The sequence below is a fragment of the Aspergillus mulundensis genome, assembly GCF_003369625.1.
Source record: "Aspergillus mulundensis strain DSM 5745 chromosome Unknown scaffold_0, whole genome shotgun sequence".
Taxonomy (NCBI): domain Eukaryota; kingdom Fungi; phylum Ascomycota; class Eurotiomycetes; order Eurotiales; family Aspergillaceae; genus Aspergillus; species Aspergillus mulundensis.
The window spans coordinates 2780670-2805134 of NW_020797888.1; the positions used below are offsets into that span (position 1 = coordinate 2780670).

The 24465-nt window shown below is 47.4% G+C and overlaps 7 protein-coding genes across 7 annotated transcripts; 6 read left to right on the forward strand and 1 right to left on the reverse strand.

The window, feature by feature from the left end:
- Window positions 1-118: 118 nt before the first annotated feature.
- DSM5745_00689 (uncharacterized protein) lies at window positions 119-2515 on the forward strand (the record flags this gene model as incomplete). The annotated part of the gene is made up of 1 exon (XM_026742705.1): window positions 119-2515. The coding sequence occupies one exon, from the start codon at window positions 119-121 to the stop codon at window positions 2513-2515; it is 2397 nt and encodes a 798-aa protein (XP_026608550.1).
- Window positions 2516-3470: 955 nt separating this feature from the next.
- DSM5745_00690 (uncharacterized protein) lies at window positions 3471-5280 on the forward strand (the record flags this gene model as incomplete). Its single annotated transcript, XM_026742706.1, has 5 exons — window positions 3471-4112; window positions 4179-4593; window positions 4650-4784; window positions 4855-5013; window positions 5141-5280. The coding sequence occupies 5 exons, from the start codon at window positions 3471-3473 to the stop codon at window positions 5278-5280; spliced, it is 1491 nt and encodes a 496-aa protein (XP_026608551.1).
- Window positions 5281-5780: 500 nt separating this feature from the next.
- On the reverse strand, window positions 5781-7567 carry DSM5745_00691 (PLP-dependent transferase; the record flags this gene model as incomplete). Its single annotated transcript, XM_026742707.1, has 3 exons — window positions 5781-6765; window positions 6831-7380; window positions 7435-7567. The coding sequence occupies 3 exons, from the start codon at window positions 7565-7567 to the stop codon at window positions 5781-5783; spliced, it is 1668 nt and encodes a 555-aa protein (XP_026608552.1).
- A 335-nt stretch (window positions 7568-7902) lies between these two features.
- On the forward strand, window positions 7903-9653 carry DSM5745_00692 (Carboxylic ester hydrolase; the record flags this gene model as incomplete). The annotated part of the gene is made up of 3 exons (XM_026742708.1): window positions 7903-9130; window positions 9193-9379; window positions 9437-9653. The coding sequence occupies 3 exons, from the start codon at window positions 7903-7905 to the stop codon at window positions 9651-9653; spliced, it is 1632 nt and encodes a 543-aa protein (XP_026608553.1).
- Window positions 9654-10696: 1043 nt separating this feature from the next.
- Window positions 10697-11353, forward strand: DSM5745_00693 (uncharacterized protein; the record flags this gene model as incomplete). The annotated part of the gene is made up of 3 exons (XM_026742709.1): window positions 10697-10826; window positions 10886-10942; window positions 11022-11353. The coding sequence occupies 3 exons, from the start codon at window positions 10697-10699 to the stop codon at window positions 11351-11353; spliced, it is 519 nt and encodes a 172-aa protein (XP_026608554.1).
- Window positions 11354-12948: 1595 nt separating this feature from the next.
- DSM5745_00694 (F-box domain protein) lies at window positions 12949-14412 on the forward strand (the record flags this gene model as incomplete). Its single annotated transcript, XM_026742710.1, has 1 exon — window positions 12949-14412. One exon carries the CDS (start codon window positions 12949-12951, stop codon window positions 14410-14412), a length of 1464 nt encoding a protein of 487 aa, XP_026608555.1.
- Window positions 14413-15429: 1017 nt separating this feature from the next.
- DSM5745_00695 (uncharacterized protein) lies at window positions 15430-17016 on the forward strand (the record flags this gene model as incomplete). Its single annotated transcript, XM_026742711.1, has 1 exon — window positions 15430-17016. One exon carries the CDS (start codon window positions 15430-15432, stop codon window positions 17014-17016), a length of 1587 nt encoding a protein of 528 aa, XP_026608556.1.
- Window positions 17017-24465: the final 7449 nt, after the last annotated feature.

A 24465-nucleotide genomic window follows, 5' to 3' on the forward strand; every position in this document is an offset into this window, starting at 1 on the left:
GAGCGCGCTTACGGACTATGGCCCCTTGCGGATAACAAGGCTACATCTTCCTGACCCAGGGACAGACTCGCGAGATCTCGAGAGCCTTATCGTTCCATTTCCCTCGAGCCTTTCCAGCATGTCAGGTCCGGATCCGGAGACAGACCATGGCCCCCAGCAATCCCAGCAGCGGCAACCACCTTTATATGTCAACATTGCACACTTCAGCATCTGCTCGGACGCAGAATGCCCGTTTGAGACGACCGAGGAGACCCATCTTTTGATCAACAAGCAGCGGGTCGATATCGCGGAGAGGTCAAATGCTGCGGTCGCTTTATCCTACGCCTGGGGTCATTTCGAGCACACCGAGAGACTGCTTGGACACACCCATGAAGGAAAACCGATGCATGTTGTCCTCGGCGCAGAATGGAATACTGGCGACTTTTCTCACACCTTGGTAAGGCTCTCCGCCGAGCAAGGAGGTTGCTGGATCGACCAGCTCTGCATGCCGCAAAAGGACGAGGAGGAGGTCAGAAAAACGCTGTCCAGTATTCCGTCTGTGTACCGCACTCTAGACGTTGTCGTGCTCTTTCCCGGAGCACCCTGCAAGTGTCTGCGTGAGCAGCTCGATGAGATGAACCGCGCCAAAGAAGATGGGACGTACGAAGAGTACATGCAGGCCCGACCGCCACGCATAATCGATACGCTCCATGACAGTTGCATGAATATCATCCCTGTATCTTCTTGGTTTACGAGGGTTTGGACGCGCCAGGAGATGATCTATGCCCGAAGGATAAAAGTGGTATGGACCAAGGTGGGGGTTTCGCCATGCGCCGAGGAGTTGGACCTGATGGATGGATCAGAGCTGGCAGAAGAGCTGGACAGATTCTCTCCGTTCCTACGTCTGCAGCAGCGTGAGCATGCAAGGAGCTCATACGACACTAACTACGCGCCGATCTTCGACAAGGGCTTATGGTTCTGTCTTCGACATGCTCTGAGAGTCGGGACGGTGCTCAGCAGACAACACTTTCTAATGGCCATTTACATATCAGCTGGCCGATTAAAGAGTGCCATATACAAGGCTTTGACTCGGAGGGACAGTTCCAGTGACCCCTACGAAGGTTCAAAGCAACGGGCATTACAGAAAAGCAACAGACATGGGTGTGCTGCTGCGCGAACTAGCCGGGGGATCTTCCTCCAGTCAGCCGTGTGGGCGTTTATGTTCTGGACCAGGCGAGACGAGGGCTGGACCGACTTGACTGTCGAGCATGAGATCTACCTGTTCTTTGCCGGCGAGCAGCTGACAGTTCCGCCTCCTCGGTATCCCGACTTGAAGAGGAATCCCCTCCGCCAGTTTCTCTATGACCTGGAAGCTAGCTCGTCGTCAGCCCGGTCATGCACCCAGCCAAAGGACTACGTCAATTCAGTCTGGGCTGATTGTCCGGACTATGTCTTAAGGACGGCCAGTATGAAAGCCAAGCTACCGACCCTTCTTGACGACGCATTGAGCCAGCTGCGTTTAAATCATGGCTGTGCGCCAGTGACGAGCGCCCCGTCAGGCGTGTTCGGTGCCCAGGTTTCAACGGGACTCTGGGTGCCATCGAAATATCTTCTGGAAGACGAGGTACACACTGACGGTGACGTGTATAAACCGATCCAAAGCACGGTGTCTCTACCCATAACCAACACCGGGTCCATACCTCTGCGGCTGACAGGTCAAGGCGGCATCTCGCTATCAGACATGGCTGTTGACTACGAAACCGAGTACGGCAAGCTGTCAACAAAGGCCGCCTGGGAGATGATCCACAGAATAGCACGCGCCTGGTCAGTCATCCAGGTCCCAAACCGCCTTTCCTACCTGACCGGGCCCACCGGCGTCCGTTCAGCAAGGGAGGAACAAGCCGTCAAAGAGAACCGCAGTGTGAGTCTCAGCGCGATCCTCCACAATGTAAAGACCCTAGCCGGGTTTCTGTACCGGACCGTATTCAAAGTCCTGATTGCCGGCGGCTCGCCCCTATCCAGCAAAGCCTTCGCCGAGGAAGCCAATCACCCCGGCAGCGAGAACGAAAATCTGGACAGAGAGGCAGAGTTCGTAAAGAAGATTGAAACCTCCGTTGGCGACGAGGAACCCCCGACGGACTACGCCTGGATCAAGAAGGACCTCGACCACGGCCATCTGCTGTATATCGCTGTTTCACGCGCACTGGGGCTCTGGGATTGGCAGGTATGCCGGGTGAAGGGCCTGCGGTTGATGGTTTCGCTCGCTTCGGATCCACCGTGCATTGGCTTTGCGCATCCGGACTTCTTCCGCATATGGAAGGGCCGGAAGGAGACTGTTACCCGCACGGTTAGAGTTCTGTCTGGGTTGATGTATGAGGTCGTGCAGGTGCCTGGGACTGGAATGGGAGGGGAAGAGGCAGCTGGAGAGCAGGAGCAGTATCGGGTTTTTGGGGTGTGGGTGCCCGTGAATCGCATTCCGAAAGAGAATGTGTATGCTGAGGTGAAAAGGGGGGCGTCGGATGCATTTATCATATAGGTGATTGTCTCAACAGCTTGGAAGAGGCGGTTGAGATGAGCCTACCTTCCTGTAATGCTCACTAGACTTGGAGAACTTGGTATACCGTCTCGCTCACGTAGTTTGCTTCTCAATGTGTGTCAAGCTGTTGATCGCGGTCCTGGTATCGGCGTAAAGAACGCCAGAAATGGCCCAGCGAGATGCTTTTCGGTGTCATTTCAATGCCTAGGTAGGTAGTCAGTTTTGCCGTGGCCCATACCAGCCAAGCCCTAACTCGGCACGGGCTTGCCACGCGATGCCATATTCTAGACCCATGCAACCGCGTAGGCAACAGATGCCGAGCATAAAGGATGCCCATTGAGCGCTGGGCTATTGATAATCGGCCACTAACTATCTGACGCTCGAGACGAGGCCTGTATCTATTTTCTTGGCCATTAGCGACAGTCAGTAATTTTCAGCGCAACGGAAGGAGATGATAGAAGCACATCAAGCAAATAAGACCGACTAATCACGGAGCAGAAATCCCCCAGGCGACATGAGCCCTCAAAGACCCAGCATCGCTGTAGGTAGCTAGCCTCCTACGCCATCCTCCATAGCTGGTATTGTACACCCTTCGACACCCCCGTAAACTCCTCACCGCGTGGCAAGACAGGGATAGAGCCAAGCAGGAGACAGATCTAGCTCCGCTTATCAGTCGGGCCCAGAAGTGTGTCCCGTGTTGAGTATTGGCTTGCCCGTCTAACCAGTAGATAAAGGACTAAGTTTCCTATCAGATAGCACAGCTTATCAAGGTTATCTCGCTGTGGGGGAAACCCGGGGCGTCGGATGAGACCCGGCCGGCCTGCTAGGGCTCCAATATATGGCCTTGCGCCGGCGAGAATGGATGGTTTAAACGAACTGGTGTAGTGAGCTTTACCACCAAAGCTCTCTGCTACTGCTACACTAGTTGGGAGCATCTACTAGCAAGGGAAGCAAAATGAACACCAAATCCACCACCGTCGACATGGCGCCCACCCCGGCCGACAAAGACATCGAGCTATCCAAGCCCGACCAAGACGACCTCGTAACCGGCATCATCCTCCCCAATTACAGCGAAACCTACCTACGCCGCCTCCGCTGGAAAATCGACCTCTTCCTCCTCCCACTAATGTGGCTCTGCTACGGCACGCAACAAGCCGACAAAACCAGCCTGTCCATCCAAGCCGTCTTCGGCATCCGCGAAGACACGCACCTCGTCGGCGACCAGTTCAACTGGCTCACGACGATCTTCTACCTGGCCTACATGGTCTGCGAGTTCCCAGGCAACTGGGCGATGCAGAAGCTGCACACGGGCAAGTTTCTGTCCGTCGTGATCGTCACCTGGGGCGTGGTCGTGCTGTGTATTGCGTTCGCGAAGAACTGGGCGCATCTTATGGTTCTGCGCACGCTGCAGGGCGGCCTGGAGTGCACGATTAGTCCGACGTTTATGCTGCTTACCGGGAGCTGGTATACGAGTCGGGAGCATACGTTGCGCTCGTTGATTTGGGGGACGAGTAATGCGGGCATGAATATCATTGCGGGCTTGAGTATGTATGGGATTGGGCTGAGGGCGCAGAGGAATCCGGATGGGTTGGCGGCTGTATGTTTCCCTTCCTCTTCATAACACTAGTTCCTGATGTAGATGCTGATGCTAAGATGATGGCAGTGGAAAGGAATCTCCTTCTTCCTCGGCGGGTTGACCATCTTCTGCGGGATCCTGGTCTGGTTCATCCTCGGCACGCCGCGCGAGGTGAGCTGGCTGTCGGAGGAAGAGAAGGACGCGGCCATCGCGCGGGTCATGGCGAACCAGACGGGCTCGGACAGGGAGAAGCGCTCCGAGTTCAAGTGGGAGCAGGTCTGGTCGACGTTCAAGGATCCGCAGACGTACTTCTTCTTCTTCGTGACTATCGTCAATGCCCTCCCCAACGGCGCGAACACGACCTTTTCCAAACTCATCTGGAAGTCCTTTGGGTTCTCCAGTCTGGAGACCCTGCTTAAGGGGAGCACGCCGTACTATGCCATTAGTATTGTGTGGTTTGTCACGGTGGGCGCGATTACGTTTAGATGGCCGAACTTTCGGTGTGAGTGGCCTCGACCTCCGTACATCGAACACTGACAGTAGGGCTAACTTGCGCAGTCCTCATGATGATGTTCTCCCTCGTCCCAGCCTTCATCGGCATGATCGCGCTCTCCCAGCTCCCAACAGACAGCATGCAGTGGACCCGCTGGGGCATGTACATCATGCAGGTGTTCGGCACCCTGCCTGGGCTGAGTACGTCTTCCTTCCTTCCCACCCCTTCTTTTCCTACCCTCCCCTCTAAAAAGACTGATGAATGTGACAGTGATCTGGACCTTCCTCCCCTCCAACATCGCCGGCCGCACCAAGAAAACCGTCACCTCAACCATCCTGTTCGTCGCATACTGCGTCGGGAACGCCGTCGGCGCGCAGATGATGGTTCCCTCCGATGCACCCAAGTATACGCGCGGTATCACGGCGTGTGGTGTGTTGTATGTGGTTGAGTTTTGCTCGATGGGGGCGTGGAGGTTCTACTGTATGTCTTGCTTGCTCTTTCTGTGTCTGATTGGTGGAAGTGTCTTTGGTGAGTGATTGCTAACATGGGTGTGTAGACATCTGGGAGAATAAGCGGAGAGACAGGATTGTCGCGGGCATGGGGCTTTCGGAGGAGGAGTGTGAGAGGCTGGGACGGGTGAATGCGGAGGAGGATATGACGGATCGGGAGAATATTCATTTTAGATATAAGTATTAGAGGGTCCAGGGGATTGGCTGGGTTATATGCTAAAAGGTAGGTACTTCGGGTTGATCGAATTAATGGATTTGTCTTTATTTTCATCCACTTTCCTAGCTAAGGTACCATATAGGTATGCATGCAGTCATTCAACTCAGCCGGTCTTTCGATCAAGGTTATTGACCAGCATAATCATCGGAGGAAGGGGTCCAGAGAGCTAGCCCAATCTCTGCTCCATAGATGTCTCTACGAACTCCAGCACTGTCTACGGTCGTATCGAGTAAGCAGCCCTAGTTGCCCTGACAAGACCGCGTGCACCTAGACGGGTGGACGAAAGCCACGAAGTGTGAACTAAAGGGGACCCTAAACTAGGCAGATAACTCTTCCAAAGTCTTCGTAGTTGTATGGATTGTCTTACTTATATTTATTTTACCAGGAGGGCCAAGTAGTTGAAGCATAAAATCTATCCTATTTTCTTCCATAGCCAATCTATATACAAAGTCCAAACAAGAAACCACCATCTAGACCCAAAACCTCTCAACAACCCTCCTCACCCTCTCAACCGCAAGCCCAATCTGCTCCTCCGTCGGCGTCGCAAACGAGAACCTGAAATGCGCCGTGCCCTCCTCCGCCCCCCTCTCCCTCGTGCTAACCTTATCACCCCCCTGCCACGGGTGATAGTACGAGCCGGGCGTCAGCAAAACCAGCTCAGCCGCCAGCGCCTCCCAGAGCTCCGTCGCGAACATCTGCTCGGGGTCGACATTTCCAGAATCAGACGAGAGCACGCTGAACCGTTTCACGCCGGAAAAGTACCACTTCGACCACACGAACATCCCGGCTTCCGGGTCAATGAAGCTGAAGACGGGCTTTAGGCCGGTGGCGGACTCAAGACACGCAACGAACCCCTCAGCGTTGGGGAGCGGTGATTCCGCCGCTGGAAGGACGACGAAGGACTTGTAGAACGCACGCACCAGCCAATCCCGTCGAACGCGGTACTCCTCTTGCAGGCGCTGCAGCCACTGCAGATACCCGTCAACGCCCCATTTCCTCAGCAGGGCCAGGATGAATGCTTGGCTTAGGCCGGCGGGGTCCTGCGTTTCGACTTCTGTGGCGCGCAGGAGACGTTCGGTGAAGAGGGGGTTTGCGATGAAATAGCCTAGTCGTAGGCCGGGGAAGAGGGTTTTGGAGAAAGATTCGAGCCGGATTACGCGGCCTTGCGTGTCGAGGGAGAGGAAGGAGGGGGTTAGGGTTTGTAGGAAGGTGGGTGTGGAGAGGGGGGTGAATTCTTGGGTGGTGTGGGAAGGGTTGTAGGAGGGGTATTGGAGGAAGTAGTAGGGGTCGTCTTCGACGAGGATGATGTCTATTGACTCGTTAGGGCGGTTGGGGACAGAGGCCTGGGGTTTAGGGTGCGTACCGAACTCAACGCAGACATCGTATATCTCCTTCCTTCGTTCCGTTGAGATGGAGAGGCCTGTTGGGTTGGAACCCACGGCGACAAGGTACAGCCTGTCCACCATTAGTCGCTCGCACTCTTCTCAAGTAAGATAGATGGTTTTGGCTGGAATACTCACACCCTCGGCCTCCTCGCCCCCCTAGCCTCCCCATCCCAACCGGCAAGCGTATCCCTAAGCACGCTCGCCGAAATTCCCTGGGCATCCGCGGAAACAGGGACAGCCCTCACACCCAGTGGAATCCAGAGCGCCTGCGCAGACGGGTAGGTGTACTCTTCCACGAGAACGAAGTCGTCGTCCTCGCAGAGCATGCCTACGACCTTGGCCCAGGCGTTTGTATTGCCCGGGTGCAGGAGGCATTCGTATTCGCAGGGTGGGGAGTGCACGACGTCCGTTAGCTCTTTGCAGAGGGTTAGAAGTTGTTTGTTTCCTGTGCCGGAGCCTGATATAGCACAGTTAGACTCGTCTGATTTCGGATGCGAAGGCGGGGTGGTACCGTATTGCAGGAACTGGGTCAGATCAAGGTCACCCGGGTTCGAACCCCGACCGAGCGTGAGGGATATCAGATCATCAGCTAGATCGCCGTTGTCAACGTCTGGCATTGACGATGACGGAGGAAGACAGTCGAATCTTGCCCCGTGGAGGGGGAAGAGCGAGGGATGGGGGAGGCCTGCAGTATTGTCAATATAGGAGATGCTGAAGACCTCAGAGAATTGCCACATACCTCCAGCCAGACTAATCATCCCATCCTGGCCCATAAACTTGATGATATCTTTCAATGGCGACGGATGGCGAGCCTTGCTCTTCCGATTGATGTGGTGGGAGAGGTCCACCGGACCTGTTCCAATGCTGCCCATTCTACTGGCTGGTCTTATCTTCTCGTCTCTGGGCTATGCAAGACTTCAGTGTCAATCCGTCGAGTACTTGTAGTGCGAGGTCCCCCGACGGCCCGGGATCCGGCCGTGCGTGGAGTTGTCGTGGAGTTTGCCCGGGGAGTTGGAGTCGAGAGATGACTCGATAAGATAAGGGGATATGGTCCAAGAGAATTATTGGAAATTGGAATAAAAATTTGTAGTCATGAGAATGAGGCCCGGGGGAATCGCAGAATGACTTGCAAACGATACGCGGCCAAGGTCTCATGTTTCTCTTGGACTGTCCCTCTCCCACCACACCACCCTGACACCGCACCACAATGGGAAACACAATCTCCTACACCAAAACCCCAGTCGACCTCCCCCTCGGCCCCAAAGGCACAATCCGCGGCCTACAATTCGACACCAAATCCCGCCGCTACGCCGGAATCCCCTACGCCCTCCCACCCACCGGCTCGCACCGCTGGCGCAAGCCGCGCCCCCTCCCACCAAACCACACCTACAGCAGCAATCCCAACACCCCCTACGACGCAACGCAATTCAAACCCATCTGCCCGCAAAAGGCCTACCACGTCGGCGGGAGCGCCGAAGGCGGCAACGGCGCCTACAGCGAGGACTGCCTATTCGTGAACATCTGGACGCCTGTCCCAGACCCTTCGAGCCCCGACAAAAAATGGCCCGTCATGCTCTGGCTACATGGGGGTTGGTTCCAGATGGGCGACCCCAGCCAAGAAGCCGGCATGGACCCGACGGAGCTGATCGCGACGGGGAAGCTGGATGCGATCGTGGTTGCGATCGGGTATCGACTGAACGTGTTTGGGTTCCTTGCGGGCCCGGATTTGTTAGAGGATGAGGACGAGAATGGGATCTCGGCGGGGAACTTCGGGCTCTGGGATCAGCGCCTTGCGGCGGAGTGGGTGTATGAGAATATTGGGCTTTTTGGGGGAGATCGGGAGAATATTACCCTTGCTGGACGGAGCGCTGGGGCGTATAGTGTTGAGGCGCAGATGTTGTATGAGTTTCGGGGAGATGGAGCTGGAGAAAGAACCGGTGGGCGAGCGCTGTATAGGCGGTTCTTCATGGATTCGAATGCCATCCCCGCGCAGCCGAAATCGTTGAGGGATGCGAAGGAGCAGTTTGATGAGCTCTGCTCGTACTTCAATATTGACTTGGGGAGCTCGAGTGCGGAGAAGCTTGCGAAATTACGCCAGAAGACACCCCAGGAGCTTGTTGCTGCCATTCCTAATCTGAAGAACCATACCTTCCGGCCTGTTACCGACGATCTCTTTATCCACCAGGGAATGGCCGAGTATCTCGCAAGCAAGGAGTTTGCCTCAGAGTTCAAGACGCGAAAAGCGCGGCTGTTGATCGGCGAGGTCCTGAACGAGGAGACGCTATACTCGACGTATAACAGCCCAACGGAGCCCACGGTTGAAGCACTGCGCACGCAAATCGGTAACTACTACGCACCCGACGTGACGGAGAGGGCATTGCAGTGCTATAAGCTGCCGGAGTCGAAGGATCTGGACGAGTGGAAGAAGTTGTTTGGTATGCACGGCCCGGATCCCTTGAAGGACTGATGAAGTACTAGCCCTAACGCTGAAATGCAGGCCAAATTATATCCGACGGCCAAGTCCGCGCCCCTTCTCGCGCTCTCGTCTCAAATCTCGTCTCCAACGGCGTCGACTTGGCCGATATATGGCGGTACCAGATTGCCTACCGACTGTCGTTCATCAATGAAAAAGTAGCCCCGATGTCCTTCGGCGTCGCGCATGCCATGGATAAGCCTTTCTGGAAGTAAGCATCCCCATCCCTGTTCCATTGGATAGTAGTTGCTAATACAGCGGTCATCAGCTTCTCAATCTGCTACGGTCCGACATCCGGAGAAAGGAAACTGATGGAAGACTGGATCGAGAATCTCGTTGCGTTTGTGAATGATAAACAAGAGTTTGAGTTTGGGACGAAGACCGCGCAGGAGATGAAGGTTGTTACGCCTGAAGGGAGGATTGAGGTTAGGAGTGATGAGCGGTGGGAGGAGTTGTTGAGGATTGGGGAAATGTTTGCTCAGTAGGGAAATGATATTACCCATCAATGATATAGGGTAACCGGAATGCGATTGTGGAGATCCACAATGGTTATGATGACCTTTCGGCGCGCTGATGGTGATGTATAGCGTTTTGTCTGGCTTGAGAACCTGATGACATTTGGCAGCTCCATATAGTAGCCTCTGTATACCTATGGTAGGTAGTTATTGTCATGTCTACGTAAGCGCTTGGGCAGGGTCCTGGCCTACCTTGCGGATTGGAGGGATACTCGGTAAGGAAGCTTGGACCAGCCCTACCACAGTGCGAAACGAGATCTACTAGGCAGTTACATTCTATCCCTGCTCTACTCATAATTCAGATTGGTCAGCATATCGTAATCCCATCGCAGCATGGGGAGTGTGGCGCAGTTTGTCAAACAGCCAATCAGCACCCAGGAGTTAGGTGCATAGGTTCACTGGACATTGACATCAGGGCAATAATGGCCGCGTGGATATAGATTTGCATGCAGGCGGTTTTCATTGTCTATTGAATCCCACGAAGTATGTGGCTCAGCCCGTTGATCAGCCAATCAACCTGCATGGTTTGGATATGCTCACTAGATTGGATGTCCAAGGTAAGGGCCGCGCGGACATATACCCTTATGCATACAGAAACGGTCCTCATTGTCTAGCCTCTCCCGTCTACGCATATGGCCGGCCTGTAGCATTCTCCAGGAAGAAGGGTTACGTAGATCTCGCCAGCCACAATCGGTGACCCTAACTCAGTAACTCTACGCACAAGCCACGTGTTTCATGTAACGTTTCACTCGAAAATAAGGTTCACAGGGCTATAGAACATCGGCCAATCAGAACCCGGTAAGCAGTATATTCACTGCCATAGGCGGCGACGTCACCCTGGACAGACAGAGCACGGCGATAGATCCGACGGTGAATGGGATGAGTGAAGGATGGCAGTGCACCTTATTTACGGCGGGGCCTTTCGAGGATTTATATATCTTTCGCGCGATCCCCAGGTTTCTTTTCCTCTGTCCTACCATACCCTACATTTTCCAACCAACAGTCTCGACAAGATGCATCTCTCAAACATCTTCTCTTCCACCTTGCTCGTCCCTGCATTGGCAAGCCTAGCGTTCGCGCAGTCCTTCAACCTCTACGCGTACGGGACGGGGATCGGAGGCCTTCCTGTGCATTATGCCGACGGTAAGCGCTCCCAATGGATGTCGGTCTAGGCGAGCGGGGAATTAACAACCAATTTATAGGAAACGCCGTTGTCAACAAGGGGGCCGTAAACGCAGTCACTGATGCAGTTGTCTCATGTATGTCTCCTACCCATAGAATACCGCTCTTTACACAAATCCTTTTGAACATGGACAATTGACTAATTCACCGAACCAGTCACAAAAGACAACGCCCGTCTCATCGGCAACCCCGACTCATCCGGTGCCGCAGGATCCTTCTCAAACGTGCTCCTCTACGTCCCTGGATCCTCGTCAAGCTCGCACAATGTCGGCTTCACTACCGACCAGACCTCCACAGCCGACCGAGTCACCGACAAGTTCGTATGGTATGGGGCTACGCTGCTCATTAAGAGCGACGACGGCCAGTTGACCTCGTCGTTTTACCTTAAGGAGAGCGATGCGGCGAGCGGACAGTATGAGTTGCTCTGGGGGGTTTCGGGGGATGAGTATATTAGTGTTGGGTTGCGGTCTGTGGCGCCGGCGACGTAGGGGACTTGGTAATTAGGTAGTGTAAGGATAAGCTGTGCTTACTCTGCATCAATTACGGGGAAGGCATTGAGAGGGCTTAAAGTTTTCAATTCTGTTGCGAAGCTTCACAGTACCATGTCATATTGTTTTGGAGATCTATGTAAATTATTGTGAAAATATCATAGCTCTCAGAAGCAATAAAAGGGGTATCACCAAACTCACTTATCAGTAGATGGAGGTTATGGACCGTTGCGCTGTAGAATTCATTGAGTACATTCCGATCCACTCGTCAAAAGGAACTATATAGGGCTACGAGGCCTCGATGTACTAGAACTATATAGGAAATAGGCTAGCGCATGGATTTAGGACAACCTTGACGTCCCGAGAGCAAGGAGCAAGACTGGAAATCTTCCGCATAATCTATATCTCGCAAATAGAATGAACCGCGTTGCATACATAGGTAGTCTAGTCGGGGCCTCTTTAGGGCTATCGTCCAAGTTGGATGGACGCCGCCGTACAGGTGACCGAGAGAGAGGAACAACGGCACTTGAACTGACCCATGCCCTAAGATGACGCTTACTGGGCATTTTGATCTGACCAGAGCTACTGATGACATCCATATATGTCTTTTGATGTGTCTTGCCTGGCATGAAATAGAATTCAAATGTACCTGTTCCTTGAGCCAATATATAAGCAGACATTGCAGTCTTGGCTAATTCAACAGGCATTGGTCCCTGGCATAACTAGAGTGCAAACAGTGCAGACCAAAACCCACTCAAGCTAGAGCAAGAAAGGCTAGCGCCATCACATGACAGCGTATTTCCCATCGCGTCCCAGCGCGTCGTGCTTTTCTACCGCGTCAAAACTTGAAGCTATCCAAAACGCCCTCCCGTTGGTATACGCGTCTACTCCTCCCATGATGGCCCTCAACACTGCGCTAGAGAGGCGCTGCAGGCGCCGCAAGCCCCTCATCGCGGCGAGCGTCCTCGTTCTGATGATGGCCTGGAACTACTGGTACCGCGTTCGCCCGCGCGGTCTTCGACGTGAAGCTCGAGCTGCGAGACGACGCGGACGGCCTCGTGGGTTGTCTCGGTCTCGGCGTCCGTCGTGGCTCAAAACTAGGTCTCCTCTGTCACGGAGTTGTTCGATCTTTACTCCTAGTGGGTCTGAGGCGCCGAGTACGCCGTGTCCGACATAGATGCTGGCTGGAGATTAGGCAGAATCCATTCAACTACGGCATTTTTTGACGGTTCAAAAACTGAAACTGGACGTACGGTCGGCACGCTTTTCTGGTTCACTGGCGGGTGTCTTCCAATTACTCCCACGATTGAACTTGATTGCCCTCACGGTGAAGTTCGAGCTCTTGAATTTTCACATGGTCAGCTTCTTCGACCTCCGTGATCCCGACACATCCCACAGCGCAACTAAACGACTCCGCCTTGGATCCTAAATGCTCAGCTATAACCAACCGTCAGGCCCCTCGCTCAGCCACTACTAAGCGAGCCGCTTGTGACTGCCTATAAAGGAGGCCATAGCCCCTCGCTAGAGCTAGACTCGGACATACCATACACAACTTTAGTGCTATGCAGGCCAGAAGAGGATCTTCCACCTCCAGGATGCCGCTAGAGCACCTCCCCAACGAAATCATCGAGACCATTCTGTCCCATCTGGCTCTACATGATATCCGCAATTTTCGTCTCACCAGCCGAGCTTCAGCCTCCACATCCAGCCACCATTTCAAGTCCTTCCTCCGCCGCAAGCACGTGGACGTCACGGAATCCTCCCTTCGCAGCTTCCTGCAGGCAACAAATCCCGGCCATATCGGGAGCTTCGTGACAGACGTCGTCCTCGTCGGCGTCGTCAACAACCCAAAGTGGCTCAACCGGCGGATAAAGGACCCCACTGATGGTCACAAGTGTGATATGCCGGGCGTTGGTCCAGAAGGGCAAGCCAGGGCACAAGCGGACCTGGACCTCCTGATGCAGCGACAAAGAGACTACGAGAGAATGCGCGCGACCGGCACGGATGTAACGCTGCTCGCGGAAGCATTTACTAATCTTATGGTACCCAACCATGATGAAAGACCGGGGCTCCGATCTCTGACGCTGGAAGTGGTGGTGTACCGCCTCGACGCTGAACAGAGGCTCCCCCCTGCTGATGGCGGCAGCTGGACACTCATCTGGCAAGCCGCAGCGGCGACATTCCACACCGCAATGCGCGCACTGGCCGCTAGTCAAATGCCGCTCCAGGAACTCGACGTCTACAGTCATCTGTCACGCTGCAGCCTAGCGTGCACGGAGCTGAGCGCCGTGGACATCGAATCCAATGGCCTCACTGCATCTCTAGCATCCTTGCGAAGCCTATCCATCAGCTTCTCCGACCGCATCGTCGACATGCGCAAGCACCACTTCGACATCACCGGCGATTCGGCAGACGACGTCGACTGGGGCGACCCGGCGCAAGACGAGGAGCGCTCAGACGACGAGATCGAAGCCGAGCTGCTTGACACCTCGAATTTCACGGGCCTCGCGCGCTTCCTGCACCGCTGCACGGCTCTCGAAGATCTAGAGCTGCACGTCTTCAAGCTCATCACCTCCGGTCTCGACAACCTCTACGTCCGCCGCGACGCCTATCTACACTCCATTCTCGCAATCAACACGCCATTCCCTTACCTCCGACGCCTTACGCTCCGGGGCGTGCGTGCTCGAGGGCCAGACCTCCTGGCATTCATCAAGGCCCTCCCCATCCGCGAGCTCCGCATGGTCAACGTGAAGCTCCTGGTGGGAACATTTGCACCCATCTTCGACTACTGCGTTAGCCATGAGGCCGCGTTGGAAAGACTGTACTTGGACGACCTGTTTGACCCTAACCCCCTGGCGCATGTCTATTTCGATGGCGAGACGGGCAAGCCCACGCGCATTGACTTTAAACGACCCTGTAGCAATCTGCTGGAGAGGACGGGAATGGACGTACGCCGGGCGATCCCTTACTTCACGCCCGTTGGGACCAGGCTGACCGAGAATCCGCGGGCGAGGAGGATGTGGAAGTGGCGGCGGAGGGCGGAGTATGGGCCGCCGTAGGTCTACGTGTATGGTACTTACGACTCTCCATTCGTGGTGCTGCGGTGGCCTTTTATGCATTTGTACCTTGAGTTGCCATGCACATATTGATTCGAGTGAGCCCTAGAGAAAGAAATCTATGAAGGTTTAATACCGCATTAACGTTGGTTCTCTCTTTGAATCACTTCAAGGGAGCAGTGACCCATCCGGCATTGCCCGCCTGGTTGTTCTGATGTCGGGAATGGAATCTAGAGATTGGAATTTTATCGGATGCTGTGTTGCTGGAGCCACTCTGTCGAAGGACTAGTCGGTAAGCATGAGTGTCCACTAGGTATTTGGAGAACCATATGCGATTCCCTCGGTTCAGAGTAGTGACAATGTAGCGGCCAGAGTTGCTGGCAAAGCACTGCCAGCTCAACATTTTGTCAGCCACTGATCATGCGTACTAATTCACGAGCGACAGATTTCATTTCTGCTCTTGATCAGCACTGGTTGAGAAGTGAGCTCGCTGATTTGGACATTGCCCTACTAGATCTTTAGACAGGCGCATACAGTGGCCACAATGTCAAGTGAGTGTTGATTCTTTTCTAGTCCAATAGCAGGTCCCAGAGAAGATAGCCTTGGTCTCATCCCCCCTCTAATCAATAGGGAGTAGGATGCCTCCAGCCTTTCAGGCGTTATCCTGTTCTGTGGTGCTGCTTGTGTGTGATTGGCTTGGTCGAGGTAGTATAGTAAACAATGGATTTGTTGTAACAATTATGTCATGGCAAGTACTGTACAACCAACCTGCGGCGACCCCTTAAAAGCAAAGCTAATCCCGCCAATCACTCAACTCAATAACTAACTGTCCTTTGAGAAGAGGCTCTTGGATCTCGTTAACAAAGCTTGGCCTTGTCCTTATCTGGAATTGGAAAGAACACCGTGCTGTGTGCAGTTGAGGCATCACGATGTCTTGGCAACCCCGCGAGCTACGTCATCGGTACCGCTTTCCTAAACGCCAAACCTTCCACCGCCATTTGCAGCTAACAAGTCGCTGTCATGAGCAGAAATACAGCGCACTCGCCGCCTGGAGAGGCAATCCCACTGGAACCATATGGGAGCGACGATGAACAGCCCGACTCGCCGCTGGATATGCAGCCACCGCAGCCGCAGCCGAAATGGATGACCGACTCCCGGCACGGCTCCTGGCTGTCAGCCATCGCTGCTCTCCCCATCCGCCTACTCCGTCCGCGGCTCACTTGGCGATATATCGTCTTTAGCGCGTTTTGTTTATACGCTTTCTACTGCTTACTCCGGGGCTCGCCGCTCTTTGCTTCCCCGCTGCCGTCCTACGCCGGGCCCCACCGTGTCGGCGCCGTTGATCTAGAAGTGCCCCTGGCCGGCGGGCCTCTACGCGTCGCTGACGGTGTCTTAACGAGTACTGGCAAACCAGCCTTTGAAGTTGAGACTCTTCTGGCGACAGTCTACTATCCGACCGAACGAAGCTTCCGCTCCCGCAAGCCGCGGTATCCGTGGATTCCGCGCCCGATCAGTCTCACTGCAAAGGGGTACGCTCGCTTTGCTCATGTAGACAATTTTCTCATCCGGCCTATCTTCACATTCGCCTTGTGGGCTATCGGCGGTTCCATCACTATCCCTGCTGAGGTTGATGCCCCGCTGCTCACCGAGAAGGGTGCTGAGACCTTCCCTGTTACCGTCTTCTCTCACGGCGATGCCAGCTCGCGAACGGACTACACTCACTTCCTTGGGGAGCTCGCTAGTCGCGGGCATGTCCTTGTCGCCATTGAGCACCGGGATGGCAGCGGGCCTGGTTCCCTGGTCAAGACCTCTGCCAACACTCCCGCCCGCCAAGTCCTCCCGTTCCGCCCCGCCGATCTCCAAGAGGACATCGATCATGACACCTTCAAACGTTCCCAACTCGCCTTTCGCGACGCAGAAATCCATGCCGCTATCGCTCTTCTCCACTCTATCAACAAGGGCGACCCCGTTCTTAACACCCGCGACACAATTACAACCCTCACCGACTGGACCGGCCGATTGAATCTCACGCAGCTGACCGTAGGCGGCCACTCCTTCGGCGCAACGGGCGCCCTCCAAGCACTCACAAACTCCGATGCCCCAGCCGGCGGTTTAATCTTCGACCCCGGCAAGTCCAGCGGCCCGCTCAACCCCAACGCCACCGTGCCAATCCTAGTCGTGCACTCCAACTCCTGGTCTCGCAAAGTCAGCCCATTCTACAACCGCCCGCACTTCGACACCGTCCGCGATCTTGTCCGCGCCATTCCCGCCCCGTCCTGGTTCCTCACCAGCATCGGCACCGCGCACCCTAGTGTCACTGACGCGCCGCTTCTCGAGCCTTTGCTACTGAGTTGGACGACCGGGGCGACCCTCGACGTTAAGGAAGCCTTGCGGGAGTATGTCCGCGTGGCCGACGACTTCTCGACATTTGTCCGTAGTGGTGAGCGAAAGGGCATTCTCAAGGAGAGGACGACTCACGAGCAGTACGGTGTATGGGTGAGTGAGGAGCGGGAGAAGGAGTTCCCGAAGGACCTGGCGAGACTCTGGGAGGTGCATGTTACGCCGGAAGATCAAGACCGTCCCTTAGAGGAGCCTGTGGAGCTTTGATCAAGCATGTTTATTTTAAGAAGACCCTTTTATAGAATCCATTCGCTCGGCTTAAGCATGTCTACCCCGTCCCAAAGATATATATTATGATCTCCAGTTATCCAACCTCTATTTGAAAGCAGCGGCTGCTCTTAGGCGTTTGAATCGGACCCTGTCTTTGGAGCAATACCGAATGCCTGTGGTCTTCTGCATTCCACTGTCTACAGACAAAGATATATTAAGGCAAAACCAATGCTGCCTGGGGCATTGGGCATACCGGGTATATCTTGTCTCCGGGAAATCCATGGTAGGTTGGGAATGAAGTTCCGGCCATGATAAACGCGGTGGTTTCCATCCACTGCCATGAGTCAGGATTTGACTTTAGAACATGCTTTTGGAAAGTCTAATGTTGGTAATCTTCCCAGGTCCTTCTGCAGGATTCTTCTTACCAATCTATAATTACCAATTCTTGTCTTCTAAGGTTTTCGCTGCCTATTTATTGTGTCTATTCTGCCTTTGCTTCCTGTCTTCCTCCATCCTTCCTCCATCTACCTAGTCTCCCTACTCTTCCTTTCTATATGTATTTCCTTTCTTTTTTTCTTTCTTCTTTCTTTCTTTTCTTTCTTTTCTTTCCTTTTCTTCTTCTCCCTCCCTTCTCCCTCTCCCTTCTCCCTCTCCCTTCTCCCTCTTCCTTCTTCCTCTCCCTTCCTACTCTCCCTTCTCCCTCTCCCTTCTTCCTCTCCCTTCCTTCTCCCATGTCCTGGTAGGGTGGTAGGGACGGGCATGGGCCACACCACTTCCACGTAGCTTACTTCCTCTTCTTCCTCTGCTGGTTTCACCATCCTCCAGCCACCTTAGCCGCTCCCTTCTAGCTGGTCCGACCCTACCCAGCTTTTACCATACCACTTCCACGTAGCTTCTCCTTCTCTTCTCCCTCTGCTGGTTCCATCATCCTCCAGCTACCTTGCCTATCCCTTCTTGCTGGACCGTCCTCATCTAGCTTTTACCATACCACTTCCACGTAACTTCTCCTTCTCTTCTTCCCCTGCTGGTTTCATCATCCTCCAGCTACCTTGCCTATCCCTTCTTGCTGGACCGTCCTCATCCAGCTTTTATCATACCACTTCCACGTAGCTTCTCCTTCTCTTCTTCCCCTGCTGGTTCCACCATCTTCCAGCTACCTAGGCCCTAAGGGTTCCCTTCTAGCTGGACCGTCCTCATCTAGCTTTTACCATACCACTTCCACGCATCTCCTCTCTCTTCTACCTCTGCTGGCTCCATCATCCTCCAGCTACCTCTCCTCCCTTCTTGCTGGACCGTCCTCACCCAGCTTTACCATACCACTTCCACGTATCTCTTTGCTCCTCTTCCTCTGCTGGCTCCATCATCCTCCAGCTACCTCTCCTCCCTCCTTGCTGGATCGACCTCATCCAGCTTCCCATGCCCTGGTAGGGTGGCAGGGACGGGCAATGGGACTCACCACTTCCACGCATCTTTTTCTCTTCTTACTCTGCTGGTTCCATCATCCTCCAGCTACCTCTTCTCCCCTCTCGCTGGACCGACCTCATCCAGCCCCCCATGTCCTGGCAGGGTGGTAGGGACGGGCAATGGGACTCACCACTTCCACGTATTTTTCTCTTCCTCCTCTGCTGGTTCCATCATCCTCCAGCCACCTAATCCTTCCTCCTCTCGCTGGACCGACCTCATCCAGTTAATCTCACCACTCCCACGCACCTCTTTATCCTGCTGGTTTCGTCCTCATCCAGCTGGTCTCACCACTTCCACGCACCTCCCTGTCCTGCTGGTTTCGTCCTCCTCCAGCTCCAATCATTCAGTACCTCACTGAGGTTTTTTTCTTGCCTCGCTGTCCACTCCATTAAGATGGGCTTGCTTGACGGCGTTTTCTTTGCGGTCTGGATGCTTATCAAGCAGCACCCATCCCGCAGTCGGCTGGTTCGTCAACATGCTGGAGCTAGCGTGTTGTTATACTGAAATCCAGTGGATACGTTGCCGCGATGTATCTGTTTTTTGGGTGTGCTAGGGTATGTACACCCAGATTTTACTAAGGGTGGCAACAAAAGCTTGGCTGGGTGGTAACAGTAAGGTTATGTATTAAGTTAGTAATATATATTATAAATACGCGCTATAATAGGTATAAGTGGTAGATCTAGCCTAAATTTAGTAATATTATAGTAGTAATACAGTAAATTTTTATTTTCACATATTTTACACCTAGCTCCAGCGTATCTTCGCCGGGTGTTCATACTCTAGCATGTTGGCGAACCAGTAGTAGTAGTAGTAGTAGTGATATTTAACGCCCCGGGGATTACTAGGCGTACGCCTATTATTCTAGACCTTCCTTGGGGTATAGGGGCGTGCCGCTACTAGGTAAGTAACTTATTTAAATAATCTATATATAAAAGGCTTTTTATTTTAAAGGGTAACTTTTACTAAAGCTTATAAGCCAGTGCCTGTTATTTACGCACTATTTTTATATATAATTATTAATAGGTATTATTTATTATATATCTAGGGTTTTAGTTATAAAGGGTCTTAAGAACCTGCCTTATTATAAAAAAAATATATTAGCTAAAGCTAGTTACGTTAAAAAAGGGTATTTTAAAATAAAAAAAAAAAAAGCGTAATAAAATAAAAAAAAAAACTATTTAATATTAAACTAGGTAGTTTTAGTAGTGCTAGGGCGTGGGGTGCCCTAGCAAGGGTAAATAAACTTATAAAAGTTTATAATTTTAAGTAATAATATAAAGCCCTTAGGCTTTAGTTTATAAAGGTACTTTAAGGCCTTAGCCTTAATTATTAATAATATTATAAAACACTAGGGCTATTATAAAAAGCATTATTTAAAGTAATAATAAAAAACCAGGTATTTAGGGCTCTTGCTTATCCTATAAAAATAAGTAAGCTTAATATTTTTATATTAAAAGTGCTTATAATATTACTTAAAGTTTTTATATAAAAACTAAAGGGCAAGTTAATAATACAAGACTAGTTATTTTAATATTAGCTTTAATAATAGCTTAACCTAGTAAGGCTTTAACTTTATAGCAAGCTATTATTTATATTAGGTAAATAATTTTATAAACATGCCTTTTTATTACTTAGCTTAGGCCATGCGGTATATTTATTTATATAAGCTATATATTTTATTTATAATAGGTTAAGCCTTTAAAAAGTTAATATTTAAAAATTATATTTTTATAAAGGCTACCTTATTAGCTAGCCTATTAACTAGCTTATTTTTTTTAATATTTATATAGCCTAGGGATTATTATAAATAAATTATATACTAGTTTATAAGTTAGTATAGTGCTTAAAAGGCCTAGTTTAAAAATAATAAAGGCTACCCGCGTGTATATTAAATTATTAAAATATTATTAATATAAAGCTAGTAGCACGGTGCTTTAAAAAGCTTTTTAATTACTATTTTTAATTTTTAAAGTACGCTAATAGCCTTGGTATTATAAATATAGGATTAGGTATTAATTATTAATAGTCTTTATATTTAAAGGTATTATTTATAGTATATTATAAAGCTATAGCCTATATAATAAACCCCTTAGTATATTTACTTAAAATTATTACTAAAAATTACTACCTTTATTATTAATAAAGCTTACTATTATTATTTAAACTTTTTTATAGCTAGCTTCTTAGTCTTGCCACTAGTAAAATTTTTTAGGTATTTTTAAAAGTAATAAAAATATATTAAAACTAGCCTAGGAGTCTCCGGGAGAAGTATTTTTATTATTTATATTTTTATTTTAGGCCTTTAATATAAACTAGCGCCCTTACCATGCAAGATTTTTAGTAATATTACTTATATTATTAGCAGGTTTTAGCTATTAACCAGCCTTAGTTTTAAAATAAAATATAATTATACTTTTTTTAGTATTATTACTATAAAAAAAAGCCTAGTATTTTTAAAAAAGGTTATTATAAATATTATTTAAAAAACTAGGAGTACACCGCAAGTAACTAATACTAAAGTTTTTTTAATTATTTTAATATACTAGCCTAGTTAGGTATTAACTTTTAGGTTTTATACATGTCTTTTAGGCTTAATTTTACTATTATATCACGCCTTTATACTATATAATAAGTTAAAAATAATATAAGTAATAACTACCTTGCAAAGAAAGTTTGCGGGCAGGTTATATACTATATATATTAAATTATAAATATATTAAATTATTACACGGGCTTTAACTACCCGCTTAGTAATATATTATTATTAAAAAAGCTATTTATTAAAAAAAATATTTAGCCAGCATAACACGGGCTGTTTTTAGCCTAATATTATAATAATAAAAGTAATTATTAGCTAGTTATTAATTACTAGCAAGGGTAATTTACCATGCTATTTTTAGGTAATATATAATATTTTTAGTTTTTTAAGTATAAAGGCTATTTTATTTTATTTTTTTTAGGCTAGCATGCCGCGGATATTTTTTATTAAAAGTTTATAATTTATATAAAGGGAGTTACTCGCGCAGCTAAGGTAAAAGTTATTTATATAATTAAAGTATAAAATTAGGTTTACTAGTAGTAGCTTAATAATATATAATAAAAATAATACTAAAAAAAGGGGTAAGCCTTATAATATATTATAGTATACTAAATATATTATTATTATAATAAATTTTAGGCGTATTTTTATACTTTATTTACTAAAAAAGCTTGTAATTAGGGCTAAGAATACACAAGGCCAGCCTTATTTTACTATTTTTTAAAGTAAGTATTATGGCAGGATAGTATTAAAAGCACCTAAAATATTTATAGTAATTATAGTAACTTCCTAGTTTTATAAAAGTATTATTTTTATGTTATAAGTAAAAAAGGCTATTAAATTTATAGCTAAGTACTTAAGTAAAGTACTATATTATTATAAGCTTAGCACCCTTTATACTAGCGTAGTAAAAGTAATATAACATGCTATAATTTATTTAAATTTTTTTTTTAATACTAAAAGCAGCGCTATAGGGCGCCAGGATTAAAATAAAAACTTATTTTTTTTATTATTTTTTAAAAGTATTACCACCTTCACAAGCTTTTATAATAAAAAAAAGTATTTTAATTATAAATATTAATTATATAGCCTATATATAGCCCGCCTAATATACTTTTAATAAGCTTTTAAAATATAGATTATTACTTAGTCCGCCCTAGGGGAGGTGTTGCTTATACTAATAATATTTTTTTTAACCTTTTTTAGTAAAATTTTTTTTAATTAATAAAAATACTTATTACCTTGCTAGTACTCCGGTGCTAGGGGATTAAAGTTTAAGTTATTATTTATATTAAAATACTTTAATATTATTTTTTATAAAATATTAGCCTTTTCCCGCGTGTTTTTAATTACTTTATTATTTATTAATAATAAAAAAGTTTTAAGCCTAGGCTCTAGCTTATACTATATTATTATTTAATATAATTTTTAATTATTTTTAATACTATTAATTATTTTAGTTTAATATATATACTTAGTTTTATAAACTATAGCCAAAAACTACTTTTTTTATTTTAGGGTAGGGTTTACTATCTAGGCTTGGTAATTTTTTATATATTTAATTAATTATTAAGGGGTGCTATAGCTCCCTAGGTTAGGGTATTTATTAATTACTTATATAACTTCCGCGATAATATTACTAAGGGATTTAATATATTAATTTAGTATTTTTATATTTTTAAGTTTCCCGGGCTAAAAAAGGTATATTATTTTATTTTTTATTAGCCTAGCTAGGTATTTAAGCTTGTGGTTTAATATATTATAATAATATTATTTTAATATTTTTTTCCCGCGCCCTAGTATTATAGTAATTAAAATTTAATAATTAAAGTTATTATATAACTTAGGTATTACTAGCGTGCGGGTAAAAAAAATATTTAAAAAGGTTAAATTAAAAATATGGCTGGCTTTATATATAGCTATACTTAGCTTATTAATATAATTAATATTATTATTACTAGCCTACCTAGTAATTTTACTACTATAATATAGGTTATTTACCCCGGGCTTAAAGGTATTATAAGTAGTATTAAAATTCTTGCTAATTATATAGTTTAGGGTAGGAATTAATATAATTAAATAATTTATTATTTTATAGGTAATTAGTTCTTAATATATATTTAAAACCTTAATATTATTTATTATAAGCTATAGCATATTTTAGCTTTATACTAGGTAATATTATTTAGCATGTAATACTTTTTTTTTATAAATATAGGTAAGTACTTTAGGGCGCTTTTTTAACTAGTTTTTATAATTATTTTAGGTATTTACTAGCGTGTAGTACTTATATACTAAATAATTTTAGGTTTTTATACCTATGGTAGTCCAGGGCTCCTAAATATAAGTAATATTATAGTTTTACTTATAGGCTAGTTATAAAATTATAATATAATTAGGTATAAACTTATTTATATTAACCTAGTAAATAGTAAAATCCCGTTATTACTAGGTATTATTTTAATAGTAATTACCATGGTTTTTTTTTTAGTACTTTATTATTAAAGCTTAAAAAAAACTTAATATTAACCTTTATTACCTAGGGTAAAAAAGGCATGCCCGCAATAGCTAGTATAAGTTAAATTAATTTAATAAAAAGCTACCTAAGGTTTTAATTACTAGTAAAAGTGTTAAACTATAGGGTGTAGTAATTAATAACTAGTATAAAGCCTTATTTATTAATTTTTAACTTTTTTATAACATGCTTCTAGGGGTTTTCCTAGGGTAAAAACTACTTAGTTTTAGCCTAAAGTTAGGTATTTATATTAGCTTAGGCATGCATGTTTTAGTATTAGCAAGTGCTATAACAGCACATGCTATTAAGTTTTTTTTTAAATAAGTAAACTAGCTTTTTATTTTTATGTTTAAGGGCTATTAAATAATTATTATATTTTATTAGCTAGGGGCCTAGGTAGTTCGCGTAGCGCGTGGGATTTTTATAATTTAGGTTAATAGGGCCTAGGTGGTCCATAGCTATTATATTATATTATATATAATATATTATATAGTTATATTATGCTAGGTAGTAGTATTTTTAATAACTAGGGTTATATTAAAAAACTAGCTAGTATTTTTTAATAAGCTAGTAGCGCTTGCTTTAGTTAAATAAAGTAAAAATTTTAGGCTACTTTAAAAAAAATACTACCTAAGTAGTGCGCTTAGTATTAAAATTAGGTTTATATTTTAAAAAAGCAAGCTTAACTAGCTTTAATTTAGTTTAAGCTATAATTTTATTTTTAATTAACTTAGTAATATTTATTTTATTATTATTATATATTAAAATAGTATTAAACACTTCTTACACTGCGTAGTTATATTATTTTTAAAAAATATATATATTAATAGTGCTTAGGGTGCGGTAAATTATATTAATTACTTTATTAATTATTAAAAAATTTTTAGTAAAAAGGTTATTAAAAATAATAGCCTAGCCTATACAAGTG